General features: G+C 37.2%; 1 protein-coding gene across 1 annotated transcript; it reads right to left on the bottom strand.

Moving 5' to 3' along the window:
* Positions 1-10,959: 10,959 nt before the first annotated feature.
* Positions 10,960-19,608, bottom strand: LOC107807801 (la-related protein 1C-like). Its single transcript, XM_016632236.2, has 6 exons — positions 18,737-19,608; positions 17,586-18,168; positions 17,357-17,501; positions 17,166-17,256; positions 12,911-12,982; positions 10,960-11,944 (listed from the first exon to the last, which is right to left on the bottom strand). Exons 1-6 carry the CDS (start codon positions 19,268-19,270, stop codon positions 11,651-11,653), a joined length of 1,719 nt encoding a protein of 572 aa, XP_016487722.1. The 5' UTR covers positions 19,271-19,608; the 3' UTR covers positions 10,960-11,650.
* Positions 19,609-23,209: the final 3,601 nt, after the last annotated feature.

Raw genomic sequence — 23,209 nt, 5'->3', positions numbered from 1 at the left:
TGACTTCATCCTTGAGTTATCAATTGTAGAACCACAAATGTCATGACTTTATTCTTGAGTTTTAATTGTAGAATCATGAACTTCATGACTCATCCTTGAGTTCTTACTTGTAGTGTCACGACCCAAACCGATGGGCTGCAACAGGCACCCGGTACCTTACTCAATCGAGTACCTACGTAACGTATCTTTTGTATCATACTATCATAGGTAAATGAGTCAGGGAGGTTATCGTAAGATAAGTAGAATAAAATATAGGGAAATACTAGACATTGGACGATCCAACATGTAATCCAAACTTATACATATGACGTACGGACCTATTAGACCAAAATGATCACTCGTACACTAAACATAGGGAGACAAGGCCATACAATTTTTCATATACATAACATATGTCTACAAGCTTCTAAGAGTACATACTTATCATAAAGGTCGGGACAGGGCCCCGCCATATCAAACAATACACGTCTAAACCATACTGACCCAACAAGGAACTCCGGAGCAAATGGAGTGCACCAACATCTTCCGCTAAGCTGATAGCCTACTTGGAGGACTCTTGACCTGTCTATCGGGAAACACAGCATCCCTAGGCAAAATTAACGTCAGTACAGATAGTGTACCGAGTATGTAAGGAATGAAAATCAGTAAATATAGACATGAGAGAAACATGGAGTAAAAGACTCAACATGTAAGTCTGAACAACTTTGTGAACCATGAAATACTTATAGTGTCATGCATATGCGTATGAATGTCATGTCGTGCATAGGTACATGTGTTCATAATATCATCAAGCCTCTGAGGGCATCCCATCACATCATCTCGGCCACTGTGGGCAAAATTATTAATGTATACTAGTTGATTAGGCGATGGTGCGTATATAACATCATAACCTTTTTCCATATCTCATATACATATATATATACATATATATAACATCATATGATCATGGGTCAATGACATGTATAAATGAATGCAATGCATGAGAAGTACATCAATAAAATCTCTCGGAACGTCATAAGACCGTTATGCCTCTGATTAATATCATGAAATAAACTTTACAACTTACGTATTTTCTGAGACCCATGAACAGACGATATAATAATAAGACATATGGGGAATCAAGAACATAGGAACCTCTAGTATTTCTATTAATAGAGTCATTTATGGAGGTTGTGCATTTGCTTGTTTTGTTTGTTTTGTATGGATCATGCCAAAAAGAAAGAAGGGATAGCCTTAACATACCTGAGCCGATTCTCTTGAAAATCCTTCTAACACACGCCAATCACGACAAACACGTAACAGCAAGATAGAAATAGGGAACAATATGTATGATATTCTTGAGAAAGATTGTACCGTACTCCCTTCGAATCGCAAATCCCACATTGTTATAATATTAAGCAACCTCGTTTGAATAAAAGGGTGAAGCAACTCACGTTGCTAATGTAATTTTTATCTTTGCTGAAGCCTTTTACCTAACTTAGATGTATAGTATCTTCATTTGTGAATTAGAGAAAAGATTTTAAGTCTTGGTGGTGTGGCCCCACTTATAAGACTTGGTGTCACATAATCCTCTTAAATGTGTCACCTTTCAACCTAATATAAGAGTCACTTGATTGATACAACTTACTGCCATGTTGGGGGCTCTTTGAATTTATCCAAGATTATCATTAATTCCATAATTAATTGTTAATCTCTCATTGACCAATAATTATTCAATTATCCACATAATTAAGAATTATCTCAAATTACTTAAAATACTACTCACTTTTAACACACTTTGTACACCTTACTATTATGGTCATGTGGTACCTTGTATGGCACTAGTCCATAAATACCGGGTATTATAGCTCGAACCATATTTTTATCCCAAAATATCAAACTTCGACGAAACTCATTTTCTTCGATTTTCTTACCCTATCATCTTCACGAATTTACTCATCACTTGTTTGAGATAGCATAATGCTTATAATCTCAAAATAATCTCATTCCCGAACTTATGCCGATTAACTTACGATGAAACTTTAACATACGAAAATGCGGGATGTAACATCTCATTTCCGAGCTTTCATCAATTTACTTATGGCGTGCTTTTACGTATGAAAATATGGGATGTAACATCATTCCCCCTTTTGGAACATTCATCCTCAAATCTTGGCTGATGTGTTTATCATTATCATAACATATAGCTATTGCAAATGCTTTAGTACTCTCCTTGCCATCTAGGCAACTGTTCTGTGAATAAATCCAAAGGCCAAGGCATTCCTCCCTTTAGGCCTCTTTTTTATACCACGACTTGTGGTCGGAATTCTTCCAATCTCGTAACTGTTGCTACCTTCTATCATGCAGCCTATACGACTCTGACCTTGTAAATACGCATATGCGACTCTTCTCTCCTTTTTCCTCCAGTTTTTAGCCAAATCTCTAGGCCTCACTTTGTAAACATATACATAGCTTGACAAGATGTCCGTATGGATATCTATAGGTATACTGAAGTTCTTCGCTCGGTACTTTGTCGAACTTACGAATATTGCTATATCTTATTTCATAGGCCCGGTTATCTATCTACATGACTATACTGCATCTAAGTAGGTCATACTATACCATAACTCTTACCTCGATTTATTGTTACTAAGGTCTGCCACCAAACTTCGGATTATTTTCATTACTTATCATATATGTATAAGTCTAAGTATTTTAATGCTTCCTCATTACTGTTCATCTTAGGAATGATGGCCTAATCTCATCTCATACTTTATAACTTTTATTCATCCATTGTTGATTCACCTCAATATTGATCTATAATCTACCACTAATAACTTAACCTTTTATGTAACACTGCCGCTAGGGTTCACGTCGCATCAAGGAACATTAGAAGTGATTTTCCTGATCCACTTGGGGGCGATACTATACTTCCATAACCGTATTTCATAGCATCCCAATGTGATTCACATTACGTGGGTATTTTAATCCTGTAAAATTCATGAAATCCTCTCTCCTTTTTTTCTTCTAATCATTACTCAATCGAAGGCCCAAACGTCATCCTTTATCTATCACAATTACACCTTTATTCTACTACCAGGGAAGCATTCCGTCTCTTCTAAATGTTACTAGTCTTAGACTCCTTTGAGTTCATTCAGGCTATATTGAGCTTTCAATAACTTAGAGAAACCATTAGATCTCTTGTTTTCATGGGCTTAATCCTGAGGACTTATTCATTTTCGTCACCTTCTCACTCGCCCTTTCTTATCCTTACTCATGTCTTCTAGAACCTTGTCGCTTTACCATACAATAGCTTGTGACCTACACATATCTATTTATATTACTCGTAACCTTTTAACGTGCTTGTATCATAGATTTTCTTATGTCATTCTGGAACATCAAGCGAGATATCACATCATCTCTAACTTTTCTTTACTCTCTTAATCAGGCTTCTCGATATCTAGAAACCATAGGCTGGAAGACATGCCACTGATGGAGCTACTATCATTCCTGGATATTGAATCCCCGCACTTCTAGCCTTCTATCCGAAGTAAGGACTATTCACAACCTTATGCATTTGAGTATCTCGTACGTTGTCCACATTTACCTTACTTATCTTAAAGTCTCACATAATATCTTCTATCTCTTTCATAACCTCTCTTCCACATAGGTATGATTCATATCCACGACTTGAAGACAGTGTCTATCTTTGTAGGACTCATATCTAGTTGTACTATTTTAGAATGCATCATCTGGGGTCATACAAGGAGATCTATTAGCACACTGCAATATCCTTCGGAAATGTCAACTAACGCAAATAATCCATCCACCATTTTGGGTCACTCTAACCCCATCTGGATCCTGATATCCGTTCTTCTCTTATATTACTTATGTTAGCTTCTATAGGGCATAAATGAGATGGGTATGGCTAATTGTACATACCTCTGTTACAATTGAAGGTAACTCAAAATGCTTATATTTCTCTGCTTGAATTGTAAATACTATTAATCTTCATTAACTAGGCACCTTGTACCCTTCTTCGCCTTGCTTCTTTTACTTGCTGAAATTTATGTCTATCTTCTGATTCTCTTATTACTTTTTACCATAAGAGTGGATAGGCATTCTTGCCTTAGGGATCCTTATCAAGAATCTTACATATCTTTAGTATACACATGATCTGCTGAATATCTCATATTTATCAATCATAAGCATAATGCAAAAATCGAGTTCCACTGACTCAATTCTTCTGCAGTTATATCTCTTACCAACCGTCTTTCTGGATGTAGGCATTGTCGTATTATGAATAAGATAGAGTTTAGAAAATTGAGTTCTTACAACTGAGCTCTACCACACGATCTAAGAGTAAGAAGAAAGAGTGACAGTTCTAAATGACTTGTAGCCTCCTGCTTATAAGTGTGGTGCACAACATACCCATAAACAAGACTCTACTAGACACGGCTTGTAGATTCCCTAGGACAGAACTACTCTAATACCACTTTTGTCACGACCCAAACCGATGGGCCGCAACGGGCACCCGATACCTTACTCAACCGAGTACCTACGTAACGTATCTTTCGTATCATACTATCATAGGTAAATGAGTCAGAGAGACTGTCGTGAGGTATGTATAATAAAACATGGGAAAATACTCGACATTGGACGATCCAACATGTAATCCAAACTTTTACATATGACGTATGGGCCTATAAGACCAAAACGATCACTCACACACTGAACATAGGCTGACAAGGCCATACAATCTTTCATATACATGACATATGTCTACAAGACTCTAAGAGTACATACTTATCATAAAGGTCAGGACAAGGCCCCGCCATACCAAACAATACACGTCTAAATCATACTAACCCAACAAGGAACTCCAGAGCAAATGGAGCGCACCAACATTTTTCGCTGAGCTGATAGCCTAATTGGAGGACTCTCGACCTGTCAATCAGGATCTGCAGGCATGAAACATAGTGTCCCCAGGCAAAAGGGACGTCAGTACAGATAACGTACCGAGTATGTAAGGAATAAAAATCAGTAAATAATAGACATGAGAGAAATATGGAATAAAAGACTCAACATATAAGTCTGAACAACTTTGTAAACCATGAAATAATGCGTATGAATGTCATGTCGTGCATAGGTACATGTGTTCATAACATCATCAAGCCTCTGAGGGCATCCCATCACATCATCTCAGCCACTGTAGGCAAAATTATTAATGTATATCAGTTGATCAGGTGGTGGTGCGTATATAACACTGTAGCCTTTTTCCATATCTCATTTCCCATATTCCATATACATATTTATACATATATATATATGCGTATATAACACCATCTGGTCATGGGTCAATGTACATGTATAAATGAATGCAATGCATGAGAAGTACATCAATAAAATCTCTCGGAACGTCATAAGACCATTATGTCTCTGATTAATATCATGAAATAAACTTTATCAACTTACGTATTTTCTGAGACCCATGAACAGATGATATAATAATAAGACATATGGGGAATCAAGAACATAGAAACCTCTAGTATTTCTATGAATAGAGTCATTTATGGAAGTTGTGCATTTGCTCGTTTCGTTTATTTCGTATGGATCATGCCAAAAAGAAAGAAGGGATAGCCTTAACATACCTGAGCCGATTCTATTGACAATCCTTCTAACACACGCCAATCGCGACGAAATACATAACAGCAAGATCGAAATAGGGAACAATCTGTATGATATTCTTGAGGAAGATTACACTGTATTCCCTTCGAATCGCAAATCCCATGTTGCTATAATATTAAGCAATCTCGTTTGAATGAAAGGGTGAAACAACTCACATTTCTAATGTAATTTTTATCTTTTTTGAAGCCCTTTACCTTACCTTAGATGTAAAGTATCTTCATTTGTGAATTAGAGAAAGAATTTTAAGTTTTGATGGTGTGGGCCCCACTTGTAAGACTTGGTGTCACATAATCCTCTTAAATGTGCCACATGTCAACCTAATATAATAGTCACTTGATTGATACAACTTGCTGCCGCATTGGGGGCTCTTTGAATTTATCCAAGATTATCATTAATTCCTTAATTAATTGTTAATTCTCATTGACCAATAATTACCCGATTATCCACATAATTAAGAATTATCTCAAATTACTTAAACTACTACTTACTTTAACACACTTTGTACACCTTACTATTATGGTCATGTGGTACCTTGTATGGCACTAGTCCATAAATACCGGGTATTATAGTTCGAACCGTATTTTTATCCCAAAATGTCAAACTTCGACGAAATTTATTTTCTTCGATTTGCTTACCCTGTCACCTTCACGAATTTACTCATCACTTGTTTGAGATAGCATAATGCTTATAATCTCAAAATAATCTCATTCCCGAACTTATGTCGATTAACTTACGACGAAACTTTAACATACAAAAATGCGGGATGTAACATCTCATTTCCGAGCTTTCATCAATTTACTTATGGCGTACTTTTACATATGAAAACATGGAATGTAACATGTAGATCCACAAAACACCATGAAATTATCCTTGAGTTCTCAATTGTAAAACCACGAACTCTATGATTCTATCATTTTGTCACGATCCAAAATTCTACTAAAGGATGTGATGGCGCCTAACTCGCTTGCTAGGCAAGCCAACACTCAATCAACAATAATGAAAGCAAACTATTAAGTCTTTAACATATTTCATGATACAAATAACAATGCGGAATGACTCTTATATATTTTCATCAATACAAATGTCTAAGACATGGTCTAAGCACGACCACAGCTGTCTACCAATGCTCAAACCCGATGTCACATTATTAAGAGCATATAGAAAGAGTAAATAGTATTAACTGAACAACAATATATATATATATAAAGGGAAAAAAATAGACAAAAACAGATAAGCAGGCAGGGGGACTCTATATGCTGTGGATCGGATCAAGTAAAACAGCTCACCACGAAGTTTCCAATACTCACTCCTACTCAGCAAGATGAATACCACTAGTATCAGCTTCAGAACCTGCATGATAAAATCACGATACTCAGTAAGTATCAAGTCTAGCCTCAAAGAAGTAGTTACAAGGGGTCGACACTAACACTTATTAACGATTAAATAAGCAAGTAAAAAGTATAATAGATTGAGAGATAAGGCATGATATCATCAAATAGGCTCAAAAGTAAAGGCATAGTAAGATCCAATATTTAGACATATTTTTCAGGCAAAGAAAATGTCAATTATCTCAATTACTTTCAAAATCGTAATATAAACGAATCAATGTTCATATAAAAGAGTTATTTCATAAGTCTAGGATATATATGCATGATTATGATCCAGTCTCAATACCTCATAGTACCAATTCATATGCCTGACACTGGCCAAGTGTACAAACTAGTACCAATCGGGGTGCCGAGCTCATAGGGCCCAAAGTAATATAGGTAATTACATGACTCCGGAGGGACATATCCATATCCAAGCGTTATTGCGGCGTGCAACCTGATTCAATCATAATCAGTAATACATAATCAATATCCGCTCATAATATCCTTAGTTCCTTAACTTTTCTCAATATCCAATTCTCCAACTCATATATATATGCATATAAGATGATACACGAGATATAATAATATTAATGCAGATGAATATTAACATGAATAAGGTTTGTCTATGACTAATAAAGTAATTCAACTTTCCACAACAGTTTAATATGTTTATTTAGTATTCTTAAGTCTGATTACGAGATCAAACATGAGCAACAAGAGCCAGTAATCACTAAATCATAAGTTTAAGTAATGCTAGAATATGATTATGGCCAAATCATCAAGCCAAAACCTTAAGCATGGTTTTTATTCATAAATAAAATTTATCACGTTAGTCATAGAGTCAATGAAACATGGATAAACAATTCACAAAGTCTCAAAAAGGCATGTTATAAGTCTAACTCTAACTGGCTATGGTCATAACTTAGCCGCGCATATTTGTTCGTCACCTTGCATATATATGGCTCTAAATCACATAAGTAGCAAATAACTCACTTATATGGAGAATTTCCTCTTACAAGGATAGGCAATAGACTTACCTCTACCGAGTAATACGTTCAACCTTCCAACACAACTTTTTCTCTTAAATTCACCTCCAAACGACTCGAATCTAGTTAAATATTATTCAATAAAGTCAAATGATGCTATAGAAATCGACTCTAAATAATAAAGCTTCAATCTTTAATCAATTCTCAAAAAGTCAACTTAGACCCACATGGCCAAAACTCGAGTCTTGGGGCAGATCCTAACTACCCATAATCCTATGATTCTAAACATGTGGTAGATTCCAAAATCGAGTCCAAATCGACCTTCATATCCCCGAAATATACCTTTAAAAGTTGAAGATAAAACACCATTCTTTTCTTCAAAATTCCATGATTAAAGTATATAAATCCATGAGAAAATAAAATATATATTCAAAATCAAGTAGAAGTCACTAACCCTTAAAGTTACTGTGAAATTCACCTGGAAAAAAATCGTCTATTCTCAAGCTCCAAAACTCAAAATAATAAAAAATGAGCTAACCCTCGAAATATAACATGCTACCAAGACATTTTGCATATGCGGTCCAAAATCTCGAATCTGCGAGACCGCTTCTGCAATCACATGCTCGCATATGCGAGCTCCTCTTCCCTAGCTGACCATTGCACCTACGACACACCATCTGCATCTGCGGAGTTGCAGGTACGCACATTCTCTTGCAGGCGCGATAATGCTTTTGCACTTGGACGTCTGCATGCGCAGTCAACCAATCCTAGGCCTGCCTTCGTAGGTGTGAACCATCCCATCGCAGGTGTGACACCTTCCTTCCGCAAGTGCAATGCACTAGAATAGTAATACCAAACTTCCCAAAATGATTTAAAACCATCCCAAATCACACTCGAGCTCCCGGGGCCCCCAGCCAACCATACTTGCAAGTCCTAATACCTTATCTCAATGCTCAAAACATCAAAAACAAGAATAAAATCGAGAATCAATGATCAAAATTCATTCTTATCTTTTCTAACTTCGTCAACAGTCTGAATCATGCCTAAACATTCCAGATTTCAACCAAACTTCACACACAAGTTTCATTCAACCAAACAAACTTATCTGAAGTCTTGGAACACCAATTGGAACCCGATAATATCAAAGACAACTATCGATCAAGCTTACAAACTCTTCAATTCTTCAAATTGTCAACTTTCAGCAAATAGAGCCAAAACCTTCTAGGAAACTTCAAATCTGAATCCGAATATACGCCCAAGTCCAAAATCACCATATGATTGAAACCATCAAATCTCGATTCTGAGGTCGCTTATTCAAAAGTCAAACCTAGGTCACCTCTAACGACTTAAGCTCTCCAAAATAGAATTAAGTGTTCCAATTCACGCTCAAAACTTTTCGAAACCAAATCAACCATCCCTGCAAGTCACAAAACATCAAACAAGATACAGAAAGTATTAAATAGGGTACGAGGCTCTAATACACAGTACGACCGGCCAGGTCATTACACCTTGAGTTCACAATTGTAGAACAAGAACTCTATGACTTCATTCTTTTGAGTTCTCAATTGTAGTAAAACCATGAACACTATGACTTCATCCTTGAGTTTCAATTTGTTGAACCATGAACCCCATAACTTCATTCTTGAGTTCCCAATTGTAGAACCACAAATGCCATGATTTAATCCTTTAGTTTCAATTTCTAGATCATGAACTCTATGACTTTATCCTTGAGTTCTCACTTGTAGATCCACGAATCTCCATGACTCCATCCTTGAGCTCTCAATTGTAGGAGAACCATGACTTTAGACTTGAGTTGCGATTTGTAGAATCAAGAACTTTATTACTTCGTCCTTGAGTTCTCAATTGTAGAATATCGAATTCCATGACTACATCCTTGACTAATCAATAAAAGTTTTTTGGTTTTAATGGTTCAGAAAATTTTCACCAGTTATGATACGGTCGAAATCAAATTAAAGTTGTTATTTTGAATCCCAATGATTCTTTATGGCTGTCAGTTACTTGCAATTTTAACAATTTCACTGAGCATGCGTTTTTGTTACTGTTTTATATACTCCCTCCATTCCAATTTATGTGAATCTGTTTGACTGGGCACGAAGTTTAAGAAAAAATGAAGACTTTTGGAATTTGTGATCCTAAACAAGTCAAAAAGGGGCCTAGAATATTTGTGTGTTTATAAAAGCTTCTCAATAAGGGTAGAATTGTAAGTTTAAGCTAAATTGTTATCAAATTTAGAAAGGAGTCATTCTTTTTGAAACGGACCAAAAAGAAAATAGGTTCACGTAAACTGAAACGGGGGAGTATTAGAACTTAGTTTTCGATTTTTTGGTGTTGTTCTTTATAAAGTGTTAACCAAAAGCTCTGTTTCGGAAATTGCAGCTTGTAGTTTTGTACGCTGCAAGTGTCGTCAGTTTACGCCATCACAGGCTGATTTTTTGTGTAAGAAGCATGAGTTTGTGTTAGTTTCAGCTCCATTTTCTGTCCCACTTATTAAAAAGTGGCTAATTAATTAGTTTGAAACTCACATCCAATGACCTTAAAAATGAATGGACTTGATTTTTTGACCCCAGTTGCCCAATGCCTTTAAGGCCAAAAAATCTTCCATGGGATAAAACTTTTAAACTTGAAGTGTTACACAAGCAGGGCCAAAAAATCAAGATCACCCACTTCCAAGGTATTCTTTTAAATAACCCAACCATTGATCCCAGGTTGGCTAACCCACAGGCCAAAGACTGATCCTTTGCCAAGCTAGCCCGGGGATGGATGGACAACTCGATCCCGCTAAGGACTGAGCTAAACCCAGATCCCTTAACTTGAGGCTGGCCCTAAGACTTCTTTAACTGAGCTAGGCCAAGCCAATTGACCAACCAAACCAAAGTTGCATGTTTAACTTGTATCATCACTCAGGTAACTACACATTTCAATAACACACGTCTATTAGTTCCCTTATTTTGTAATGAAAAGAAACCAAGCATATAACAATCAAGCGTAAAGATGCTTATTTAGTTCTGCAAGGGCAACTAATGCCTCATTCTAAAAAAAAATATACATATAAAAAGGAGTCAATGGTTCTATGTTTGACACAAGCAGAAAGAGTAACAAGATAATCATGTGCCCAGCGACAGCAGAAGTGTCTTCACAGCATTGCAACACATCCAACAAGACCAATCTCCCGGCTTTTCACTAAGAGAGAATCAGTAGCCAGCAACTTCATACCTTTCAATAAGCTTTCCTTCAGAGATAAGTGACCTAGCCCCAAAGATTTTGGTTAAATAAATAAAGCTGAGGGGCTGCATGGGGAAGTAGAATCAAAATTGCCCAAGCCTGTATAATAACCATGATAGAGGAACAACATAACATAAAAGGAGAAGAAAATAATTCTCCCCAACAAAAGAAAATACACATCCAAACAAAATCAAAGCTGCAAGCTTAAAAGACACATTATAATCCTTTTCCCATACTGTTCTCTTTTATTGCTGTCTATTTCCTTCATGAGACATCATTGCCATCAGCAACGGTAAAGACTAAACTCATTGATTAGCTCGAAGAAGCACAATACTGCCAACCCCTGGGCTTCACTCTTCACGCCACCACGGAACAGTTAACTCTTTAAATTGGATTTCCAACTGGCATTGGCTGTCCACGCTGAGCACCAGCTTTTCCAGCCATCTCATTGCCAAACTGCTTAGATGGAGTACTTAATTCAGCAGATGATGGTCTACTAAGATATGCTTCGGCATTTCCATGTCTTATAGTCTCGTCATCAAATGCAACACGCTGGAGATTTTCTGCAAGAGAATCAGGACTAGATTTTTGTGGAGATTGAGGACTTATGGTTGAATTCTGAACTGATGGTGGTATGATCCAATGATTCCAGTCATTTCTACGCCTTAACTTTTCGCCCTGCAACACAAGGTAAAAAACTGTTAAAACCCGTAACAGTTAAGAGGCAAATACTACCAGAGTACTTTCTAATTTTAGTATAACCGCTATACTAATTACTACTCCCTCTGTTCCAGTTTATGTGAACCTATTTCCTTTTTGGTCCGTTCCAAAAAGAATGATCCCTTTTTAAATTTGGTAACAATTTAGCTTAAACTTACAATTCTACCCTTAATGAGAAGCTTTTATAACCACACAAATGCTCTGGCCCCTTTTTGACTTGTTTAGGACCACATATTCTAAAAGTCTTAGTTTTTTCTTAAACTCTGTTCCCAGTCAAACAGGTTCACATAAATTGGAACGGAGGAAGTAATATTCTTAAAAGCACTTTCCTAGTCCTGTAGCACTAAACACCTAAGTAGGCCCAACCAAGGGTGTAGAGGCAAATACTAAGTATTTTCATGGAAAAAAAAAGGTTAACAAAAAATTGCTCCCCCCCCCTTTTTTTGGTTGAGGGAGCCGAGAAATTCCTTGAGGGGGCACTCGACCACATGTTCAAAACTTGGCGTTTAAGCAATTTCTGAAGTCTGAAGTACAAAACATCTCAAACGGCCAAGGGCGTCACCAAACAGACTTTATATAATTCAAACAGCAGCTACTGTGAACGAAGGACACATTAATAAGGATGAATAACAAACCATTATTTTGTTTCTAGAGAGACCTATTACGAAGAATGCGGTGGATAATGTACAAGGCAATTGAATTATTCAAAACCATTTTGCAAGGGTAACAGGCTTTAGTTCTACTTAAGAATTCATGCTCATATCTGTAAGGTCTTTAACAAGTGTTCATGTTTAAAATTCCATTCTTTTACAACACAAGCACTTTGCCAAAAATCGACTAATACGTAAGGAACCATTTCTTTTGGCCAGTGGAAATAGAAATTAAAAGTCTAAAAAGACCACAAACCATATATAGAAGGAATACCTGCACTTCTACAACAGTAGAGGACCTCATAACATCCAGTATCAGTTGTATATTATCTGTCAGCGACATTACCTGCAAAAATGGCCGAAAATAAGCCAAGTTTTTTACAGCAAATGAGGTTACCACAAAGAGAGTGCTCAAGGCACGTATTTAAGTGAGGCTGCACTAAAATAAAATGAAGAACCATCAATCTGAAAGGATATCCAAGGACTTCTCCCTCAGCCTTCACCTCAAACCCCAAAGATTAATCATTCACCTTATGCTACATCCATTGCAGCAAAATGACATAGAGAACTATCACAAAAACATTACTATACAGACAAAACACCAGATTGAACTAAAATCATAGGGTCGAGTGCAAAACTCCCTGAATGCTAATACTTGCAAAAAATATCTGGACAAAGCCCCATAGGACATAAAGTATACCATGGAATGATCAAACACATTCAATTGCTTACAACTATCTGATTGTATTATTGACCTGCCGAAAAGAGCGGACAAGATCATACAACTCTACAACAGCTCCAACAGACTTGTTCGGATACTCCTTAAATTAAATTACTTTAAGTTGACAAACCTGACATATCTATGGAGCGCCACATATCTATGGTTACGATGCACCGATATAGGAAATACTTAAATGACAAGCATTTAGATGACAACAATTCATTAAATCAAGCAATCAGCTTTTAGAATAAGTCACAAGAAAGAATTAAACAAAGGCCTGCTCATATCGTGACTTTATTCTACAACAGCATATTGGAAGAATCAAACAAAACCAACAAATACATCAAGCCAACATCGAACAGCAAACAGCACAGCAGGTATTGGAAACAATTACATCTTCCAAGAAAATAATGGAAAACGAATAATCCAGAAGCAACAAAGTTATGCTAATCTACTACTTGTTGGGGAGGTAAAAATAATGAAAGGTGAGACTCAAACAATAAGGGGTGTAACACACCTTACTTTTCCTAAACATCTCCATAGCTCCCATCATATTTTTGAATCCTAGTGTAATAGAGAAGAAAAGCAAATGCAATAGAATAGGAAATGGCAAGTAAACCAAGGATCTCAAAGCATCAAAAACTTTTTAAAATAAGTTTCAATGCATTACAACTTAAACTCGAAACTACTGTGAACAAATCCTAAATCCAAAATTTCACCCACTTACTAGTTATATCCTTCCAAGCAACTTTCTTATCTCCTACTTCCAAAAATGATTTAGGTAAAATTAGACTTCCAATTTGACTTTTCATCAATTAGTTAACATATCCTCCACAAAATCACAGCTCTCTTATCTTCTCCTACCACTCATGTTAAGGGAAAATTAGAGTTTTCGAAGAAATAGATGACTCCTTTAAAAGCATCTATTTACTAATCCCTCTGTTTCAATTTATGTGAACCAATTTGAGTGGGCACAGAGTTTAAGAAAAAAGTGAAGACTTTTGAACTTGTGGTGTAAAATAAGGTACATATATTTGGTGTGGCCATTAATCAATGCATAAAGGTAAATTGTTTACAAATATAGAAAGACATCATTCTTTTTGACACGGACTAAAAAGGAAATAGGTTCATATAAATTGAAACGGGGGAAGTATATCTTCATTTTAATTGATGACTTGCATTCGGTAAGTATTATTTCAACTTGTGACTTCGCCTGATCAAGTAGCAATTTCAAACCTGAGTCTTCTCATTTTTCTGCATTAAATCCTATGCTTTCAGAGCTTACAATACTCATTATCAGCACATTTGCCTCCATTCTCTCCCAGTGTTTTTAAAACCACAAAAAGGCGAAAAGGCGACAAGGTGTATCTGTATGGGGTTGAAACGAAAAGCGAGAAGAAAAGCGAACAGCTTTGATCCAAAGCTCACAATTTAAGGAAATTTTAGAAAAATATCAAACATCTATGGAAAAGTACAATAAAATTAAGTTGCAATAAAAAAAACACTTTGGACATCCACTAGAATACAATAATACCGATATCAATCCAACTCCTCAAAGTTGAAATTAAAGAAAATGACAGATTCTCGTTGGAATCAATTTTTTCAACATTGTTTGAAGTGTGAACTTCTCTAAATCGCATGGCTTTACGTATGAAGCATGAAGAATTGCTTCACTTGCTTCATTGTTTCAAGGTTTTTTTACACCAACGCTTCCTCCTAATTGGTAGCCTTCAATATATTCAACTCATCTTCAACAAATACCTGCCTCTGCGTAATCCAATTTGCCTAAACTTTTCTTGCATTATCGTTAAAAATCTTATTTCTTCCATTTAAACCACAAAAGAATATTGAAACTGCTTTCTTGATGCCACTTACACCAATCACAGAAATTACCTCTCTTGTATCACTATAAGCCTGCCTTCTTCACCCCTTTCTGAAAGCAATAAACCCTTGAATTAACCTAAAGAGCCACAGTTGAGAGATTCGCCCACATAGCTATAACTTCCACACTCCAAAAAGTGCTATGCTCGAGACATTTTTACTTTACCTTATTCAGTTGATTGGTCTTGAGTTCTTAGGATCCCTTTTGCAATCAAAACACATTCTCACTGCCTGCTACTCACCAGAACTACTTGTTTTAAGACCCATCCTAATAGCTACTATCTATCACAAGGATGTGGGAGCTCCAGATAAAAACTATCCATAAAAGGAACAGGAATTTCAAAATCAACCAACCATTATAACCAACTATAGACTCCATGAACAACATATTTCACCTGTAAAACTAAGTATTCAAATTTGTGCATGTGCGGACATGCATAGTACCCCGAAGAACTCTACTTATCATGACTGTGATCGAGTATTGAGCCTAACCTAATTGGCTTCCCATACAATCAATAAGAATAGCTAAGGAGATTGACATCTATCCCAATGGAAAAACTATTAAGTCATGGAACAAATGACAGTAAAACCAGAACCAACAGTCTAATGAAATATTACATATTCATGCATTTACATGATAACATATTAGCCAGGAGTGCACATCAGAACACAGTATGGTGGTCACTAACTCTTGCTAGAATTACTCAATTTCAACACAAAAATCTGTTTAAGTACTTTGCATGAGCTCTAGAGTTCATTATAAGAGGACAATTCTGAAGCTTGACACATTTGTCGCGACAATGTATTAATAGCTACGGATGCCAGATAGATATGTTGCAGTCCAACCACATATCGGCCGGTCTCCAAATGAACAACATTGGAACAGCTTTGTATAAAAGATACAGCATTTATAATCATCAACCAACAACACCATTACAGCACGCAACAGGTTCGAGCCATGGAAACAGCCCCTTACAGAAATGTTGGATAAGGCTGTATACAATAGACCCTTATGGTCCTCCGGCCCTTCCCGGACCCCGCACATAGCGGGATCTTAATGCACTGGGCTGCCCTTTATACACTTAGATATGCTTGATACAAAAAGAAATCATAGTTGCAATCAGCAACCCTAGACATCCAGAGATACTTCTCCTTTCTCTAAATGTTCTGTTCTCCGGTCAAAAGGGTCAAAATTATGCACGAACACTTCCTCCCCAAGGAAAAGTTAGAAGTTCTCATTAATTTTACTTTCTTTGTCTTCCCCATAATACTATTAAGAGGGGGGAAAAGCAACATTGATAAGAGAGAGAGAGACAGAGAGACCTCAACATTGATAAGAGAGAGAGAGAGAGAGAGAGACCTCCTATCGAAATGAACGACTAACTTCCCTCGCTCTCTCCTACCTAATTTTATGTTCAACTATGTCCTATTTGGACTAATGATGTTAGTTTGTTACTAAATCTCGAAGAAAAACCTAAGAATTAAATAAACAAGCTATTACAGAAGATTAAAGAGGCAAACCCTTTGCACCAGAAAAAGTACAAACAAAGAAGCAAATCCAATGCATAAAATATAAAATAATCATTTCAGGTTGTCCAACAAAGAAGCAAATCCAATGCATAAAATATAAAATAATCATTTCAGGTTGTCCTTCCCCCTCTTTCCCCCTCTTTCTCTCCCGGTTTGAGGAAAAGATATCATTGGCATTTTCTAATCCCTAAAAAAGGAGCTAAGGTCATCAACCAGGCTATGAAACATTATTAACAGTTACCAACAACAACATGAAATAAGAGATGGAGATGTATTTTCAAAAGAATAAGCTACTAATACACCAGAAAATATCAGCCAAGCACTAAGGGTCAAAAAACACGTATGTATTAACAGAACTCTCCTTGTGAGGAATGACATTTAATTCCAACCAACTCACTTTTTTGAAACCTGCTATTAGCATAACAGAAACCCATCCATGTTCATCCATGTTCCGCCGCAAGAATGTATCCTTAATTAAATTTTCATTACTGCAACAAAATATAGGGACAGGAATAGTTTATAATACCAATACAGTTAAGACAGCTACTATGTAAGAGCAATTTCAAGCAAAGAACAAAGAAGCGCTACCTGAAATAATAATCAATCTGGTTCACTATTTTGGTTTGCAACTGGGGATCTGGCATATGAAAGAAGACAGGTGGCACAGGAGAAAGCATAGGCATTCTGAATGTATCAGGGAGTGGACCTGGAAAAAAATATACAGGCGGTACCTCTGCAAATGGGTTAAAGTATCAGTAGAGCAACATAATGGGGTTTAGTAACTCAGAAAAAGAACCCCAAAAGTAACACATCTCACCAGAGTAAACCATGGGAGCTCGATAGGGATGCACAGGCATGGTTGGAGGTATAAAAGGTGGGGAAGTATGAGGTGGGCCTCCCATAAATGGCCTCGCTGGAACTCTCTGCGGCTGCATGTGTGCATCCCTATTTCCCCAACCTCTGTGGGGTTTCCAATCCTGATTTCCACGTTCCTGATCACGCCTACCCCCATAACCTAGATGATACGTACCATCTCCACGGGGGTGTGGACCAACATTGCCTCTCCTGTTTGAATTTCGTTGATGTTGGTGCTCATGTCCACCATGTGATTGAGATCCAAATCCTCCCCATTGTCCACCATCCCTATGACTATTATCCTTTGAAGATGAATCAGCACCAGAATTACCGGACTTCCCAGATTTATTAAAAACTATTTCCGCCTCAGAACTCTGCCCCTGTTGCTGAGAGAAGCCACCATTGGCTGATGCATTATGGTTTGAATAACCACCACCGCGCTTCATAGACCTTTGGCGGGTGGGAGCAACATGGTTCAACGTTGAATTAGGGTTCGCATTGTTCGTATTAGCTTGCCCATGAGAAGATGATGCCATTCCCGTTCCCTATAAAATACCACACATGTACATATAAATGAGCTTTTGGAACAACTATGGACTATTAACTCATACACATGTTACTCTGCCGTGTGCACGCATAACCAGACAATAAATGGTCACAATATAGGACACATACACAATAAAACACCGAAACCAAGAATCAGAGTTAGGCACAGTTAAAGGCCCGCTTAAAGCGATCTTAAGCCCTCAAGCTCAGTGAAGCCCAGGTTGTGCACTTAACCTCGCTTATTTGGAGCTTCAGTGTAGGCATCAAGGTGCTAAGGCAAGTGCACCTTCACTGAGGTTGTCTTTTAAGGGCACAACAACGTATATCACTTTAATGAGGTTTGCGCATAAGGCTCCAACAAACTTTGGTGCTTTTTTGCGCTTAATCTAGTCAGGCAGCAGATAGAGCAAACAACTAGGCAACTACTACTACGCCTCAATCCAAGGGTAGTTAGGGTCGGCTATTTCAATCACCAATATCCATTTTGTTCCATTTAAATGCTTTTCATTAACAAAATTAGTTAGTGCAATGTATACAGAAAACTAGCATTGATGAATGGGGAATAACCTGTGTTACAGAAACTGATCCGTCGGAGAGAGCTTTGAGAGACTCGGAAGAAGACGATTTTGGTGAAGCCTTAGTGGAATCGGAGAGAGCAGGCCAGCAGACAGCACCCATGACTGGACTAACCTCAGCTGCACCATTTGACGGTTTGTTCCAAGCGGGCTTTTTAGACACATTGCTGTTGCTGTCATCGCTGTTTCCGTTATCAGAGCTCTCAAGCTGAGCTTCTGTAGCAGCACTACCGGCTGTCGCCACGTCATCAGAAGGCGAACAATCAGAGGAATGAACGGTTTGCTCAGAATACGCCGGAGGAGAAAGTGGAGGAGGAAGAGGAGGTGAAGAGGAAATCGCCACAACTGTCGATTCTGAGTCGCTACTCCGAACAATCTGCGTCCAAGCCGAGGAAACGCCACGCGCAGCGGCTGATGATCGCCGAGACTGGGGGCTGTTGAGACCACCGGCGTCAATGCTGCTTCCGGTGTCCGAGATAGTATTCCGGTGAGAATGATGAGCCGGAGTTGGAGCCGGTGCAGCCATCAAAACTAGGGTTAGGGTTTGTTTCTAAGTAATCAAAACTTTCCAAAAAAAAAAATGTGATCACCCAAAATTTAAGAAATCCTCTAATTAGTCTCTATACTTGAAAATTCATTAGTTGATTGACTATTCCTAAAATAAATAATTGAATCGATCAAAATTTTCTACAAATAAAGTGAGAGATCTAATCTAAGTTAGATATATAGAATCAGAGAAATTGATAAATGTAAGTAAGCATTAAGAAAGTATATAACCGCCTAAAAATCAAAAGTCGAAGGTGATTTCGACGATCACTAGGCTCAATCAACAGACACACACAGAGTACAAAAATAAACTCACAGAGAGAGGCGAGTTTTCTCTCTCTTCTTTTCTTTTTCTCTCTCCTCTCTCCTCTCTCCTCTCTCCGCAGGAGTATATTTTTCTTCTTTGCTTTGTAGTGGAGAAAAGTCGGACTGTTGTACAAAATAAATTTACTTAACTGCTGCCCTAGTGCTAGCGTCTACTTGCAGCGAAATCTACTGTACTGACCTGTTAAATGGATGGACCAGCCCGCACCCAAACCCCTTGACTTTGGCCCGTTGGCTCTTAACCGAGTCGGGCCGGTTCACTTTCTTAAACAGCCGGTTCGAATTTGACCCATTAACCAGAACCTCTTGACCTGACCTTCAACTCCTTAACCGGGCCCTAATGGACCGAATTCAATTTAATTCAAAAAACTAATAAATAATAAAATTTTCAAATTTTTATACATATATATGAACTTGAAATTACTACATGTTCTTGAAACCATTTAGAATAAAAATGAAATAAAAATCATACTTTATTAACATTAAAACTTGAGAAACATATTAAATTCGAGCCCCATTGTTCATGATTGCCCAACCGGTTAAAAGGTCAATTTTAATGGGTTATGTGGGCCGGTTCGTGGGTCGACCCGGCCTATTTAACAGGTCTAACTATACTTCGTGTTTTCCACTTTTGGATGGTTGTTACTAGGGGTGTACATAGGTCGGGTTGGTTCGGATTTTACAATTACCAAACCAATTGTGAGCACGTGATTTTTGCCCTATATGAATTACTCCCATAATTTCAAAACAAAATAATTTCTTTTCATTATTTGCAATTTTATGGATTTTTGCGGCATTTTATATTAAATATTTGCATTTGTCTGTGCATATTTATTTTATTTAATTAATAAAAAATACAAAAAATACGTACATTTGCATTTAGGATTTAATTTAACATTTTAGGATTAATTAATTAATTAAGTTATTTTATAAGAATTGGAAAAACAAAGAAAAAAAATTAGTTATTTTGCACTTTTAATTTTAATTTTTGAACTTTGGTAGTTTTTCCTTTAATTTGGTTCTTAATTATTTGTGGTAATTGTGATTTGGAGTTAGTTAATTTAATAGGATAACTTTATTAGGGATTAACTTAGGTTTATTTTTAATTTTAATTTAGAAGGATCTTATTTTTTTTTAAAAAAGAAGAAGAAGAAATTAGAAAAGGTAAAAAGAAGAGGAAAAGATATGAATTAGATTTTATTGGGCCATATCTATTTTTTCCCCTGGCCCAAGTGATATTTCCCGCCAACTTACCCCAAACCCGACCCATTCCCCACATATACACACACAAACTCATAGAGCCCTAAATCCCAAGCGCAGAAACGGGAACTTTGTTCTTCTCCTCCAGAGAGTCACTCGAATCCAGCCCCATTTCAGCCTAAATCTATGGCGAGTGAGCTCCAATCTCACCTCACGCGTTCCCCCTCTCTCCTCATCACCATATTTCTAACCGTTTCTGACAGATTCCATCTCCCTCACATGCTCTTTTCGATTTTGTTTCGGATTTTCACCTTTTGGATGATATATAAAAAAATGGGGGGCGTTAGATGGGATTCGAGTTAATCTAATCCTTCCATTTGTCCTTCTTTCATCAGAAACAGGGTGAAAATCTGTTTTGGGGAGAGAATTTTCGTTTTGAGAGATTTCTTGGAGATAAAGGTTGAAGCTTCGAGAACATATGCGGGTCTATATAAGGTTGGTTTAAGCGACAGTCAAAAGAAAAACCGGTTTCGTCATTTTAATTTCATCTCTGGGAGTCAAAATCATGGAAGTTTCCTGAGCTGCTCAAATTCGAGTTTCGTCATCAAGTTCATTTTGATTGAAGTTGTGGTTTCTCGTTTCTATGTTGGTGCAATTACTGAAATCTTTTGTTATTTGAATTTGTTTCTTCAGGTTCATCCCTTCCTTTCTTCTATTTTACTTGTTGTTTATGGTGAATATAAATCGTGCAAAGCCATTTAGAGTGAGGTTATTGTTACACTTAGTCGTTTAAGTTGATGAATCAATTCATGAGACTTTTAAGACAATAAAAATTAGTTTTAACTTGTTCTTGTCATGGTATGATTAGCTCGTGATTGATTCCAGAATGTGAGCTATATTCTTTATTTTCAGTTTTGCTCTCTTAAATATGTATCGATTGGAAGTTGTACGCGTGTTCTGGTCTTCATCTAACATAGTGATGGAGGAGAGAATCGCTTGACTTTGGTAGGAATGATTGAGGCTTGTTCGAGTCTGTGGTTGTTAGATGAGGTGCTGCATATGTTTGTTGATTCAGTGACGATTATAGAATTTCTTGCACACCTCTAATTCAATACAAGTTCAAGAAATTGTCACCCAATTAGTTTTTTTTACTGCTGTATTGTTGCTCAATCAGTTGCATTTATCAGAACATGTTACAACCGGCAGAAGTTTAGTGATTCGTGTTTGTTTTGAAACTGCATCTGGTTTAGATCTCACTTGTCCAAGAGATGAACTGGTTTAACTTGGGTTCCATGATGAAGTTTGGTTCATTCTTGTCGTGTTTGATTTAGCTTTGCGTTGGTCTAAAGGGGTGGTGAAGCCAAATTGCTTCGCTGATTGTGTATGCTCATACTTGCTCTATTTTCCCTCTTCTGTCCAAATTTCGTCTGCCTTGTTACTGCCATAGTAATTTTGCTCTTTCGAGTTGCTGAAGAAGTCAATTTCAGCAGTAGATCAAGCTGATACATGCAGTATTTTGAGAATATTTGTTTGGACTGTTAGCCTACTGAAAACTGCCCTGTTTTGCACTATTTAAGCAGCAGATCTGCGCAGTTTTGAGTACAGATTCTGCACTGTTAGCACTGCACTGTTAGATTCTGGACTGTTAGCAGGCTGTTCTATTTTGTCAAGCCATGGATAAGTCCCTGTGAACTCCCCTTCCTTTGTAGCATTTTCAATTTCCTTCTTGGAAGTGTGGTTGTAGGGTAGCAACAAGTAATATGATCGTCTAATGTTGAAAGAGAATCCTTGTAAGTTCTGATGCATCAGTGAGTTAATCCCATATAGAATTTGAACTCAATAGGTTTACCCAATAAATTGAGGGCTGGTTGGGAGAGGGATTTGCTAAGTTCAGCGTTTGAGTTTGTTAATTTCAGTGTGAGTTTATTCAATGTACAGTCATACTGTTAAGATTGGGAATACATGCCCTATTGAAATTTGCTTCTTTTTCCTGATTGTCTACATTTCCATTATTCCACAACTAGCTCTGTATGTGGGAGCCTTTGACAATGCTTTTGATTTGAATGGCTCCACTTCTAAGAGGGCTTTAGGCATTTTATAAGAATAAGATGATCTGGGTTTACCTATACTCGCTGGAGTTCCCTCGCCAACTGAATAAAGGATCGAACATTTTCTTTTTCTTTTGTGTTTCTTTGAGTTTGTTTACCTGCTTTAGCATTTGAATAACTTCTATTTCCTCTCATTCTTGGGCAGTGTGGGTGTTGGATTTGGGAAAGGTTTGAGTCTGTTGTAAAGAGTGGGAATATATCTATTTGTTCATTTCTTGCTCTTTGAGTTTAATCACTCATGTTGCTGCGTTTCCATAGTTTGGCATCTGCTAATTATTCGTTCCTTG

The sequence above is a fragment of the Nicotiana tabacum genome, chromosome 3 (assembly GCF_000715075.1).
Source record: "Nicotiana tabacum cultivar K326 chromosome 3, ASM71507v2, whole genome shotgun sequence".
NCBI classification, from domain to species: Eukaryota; Viridiplantae; Streptophyta; class Magnoliopsida; order Solanales; family Solanaceae; genus Nicotiana; species Nicotiana tabacum.
The sequence above is the reverse complement of the archived record's forward strand: the minus strand, read 5'-3'. Positions and strand labels throughout refer to the sequence as shown.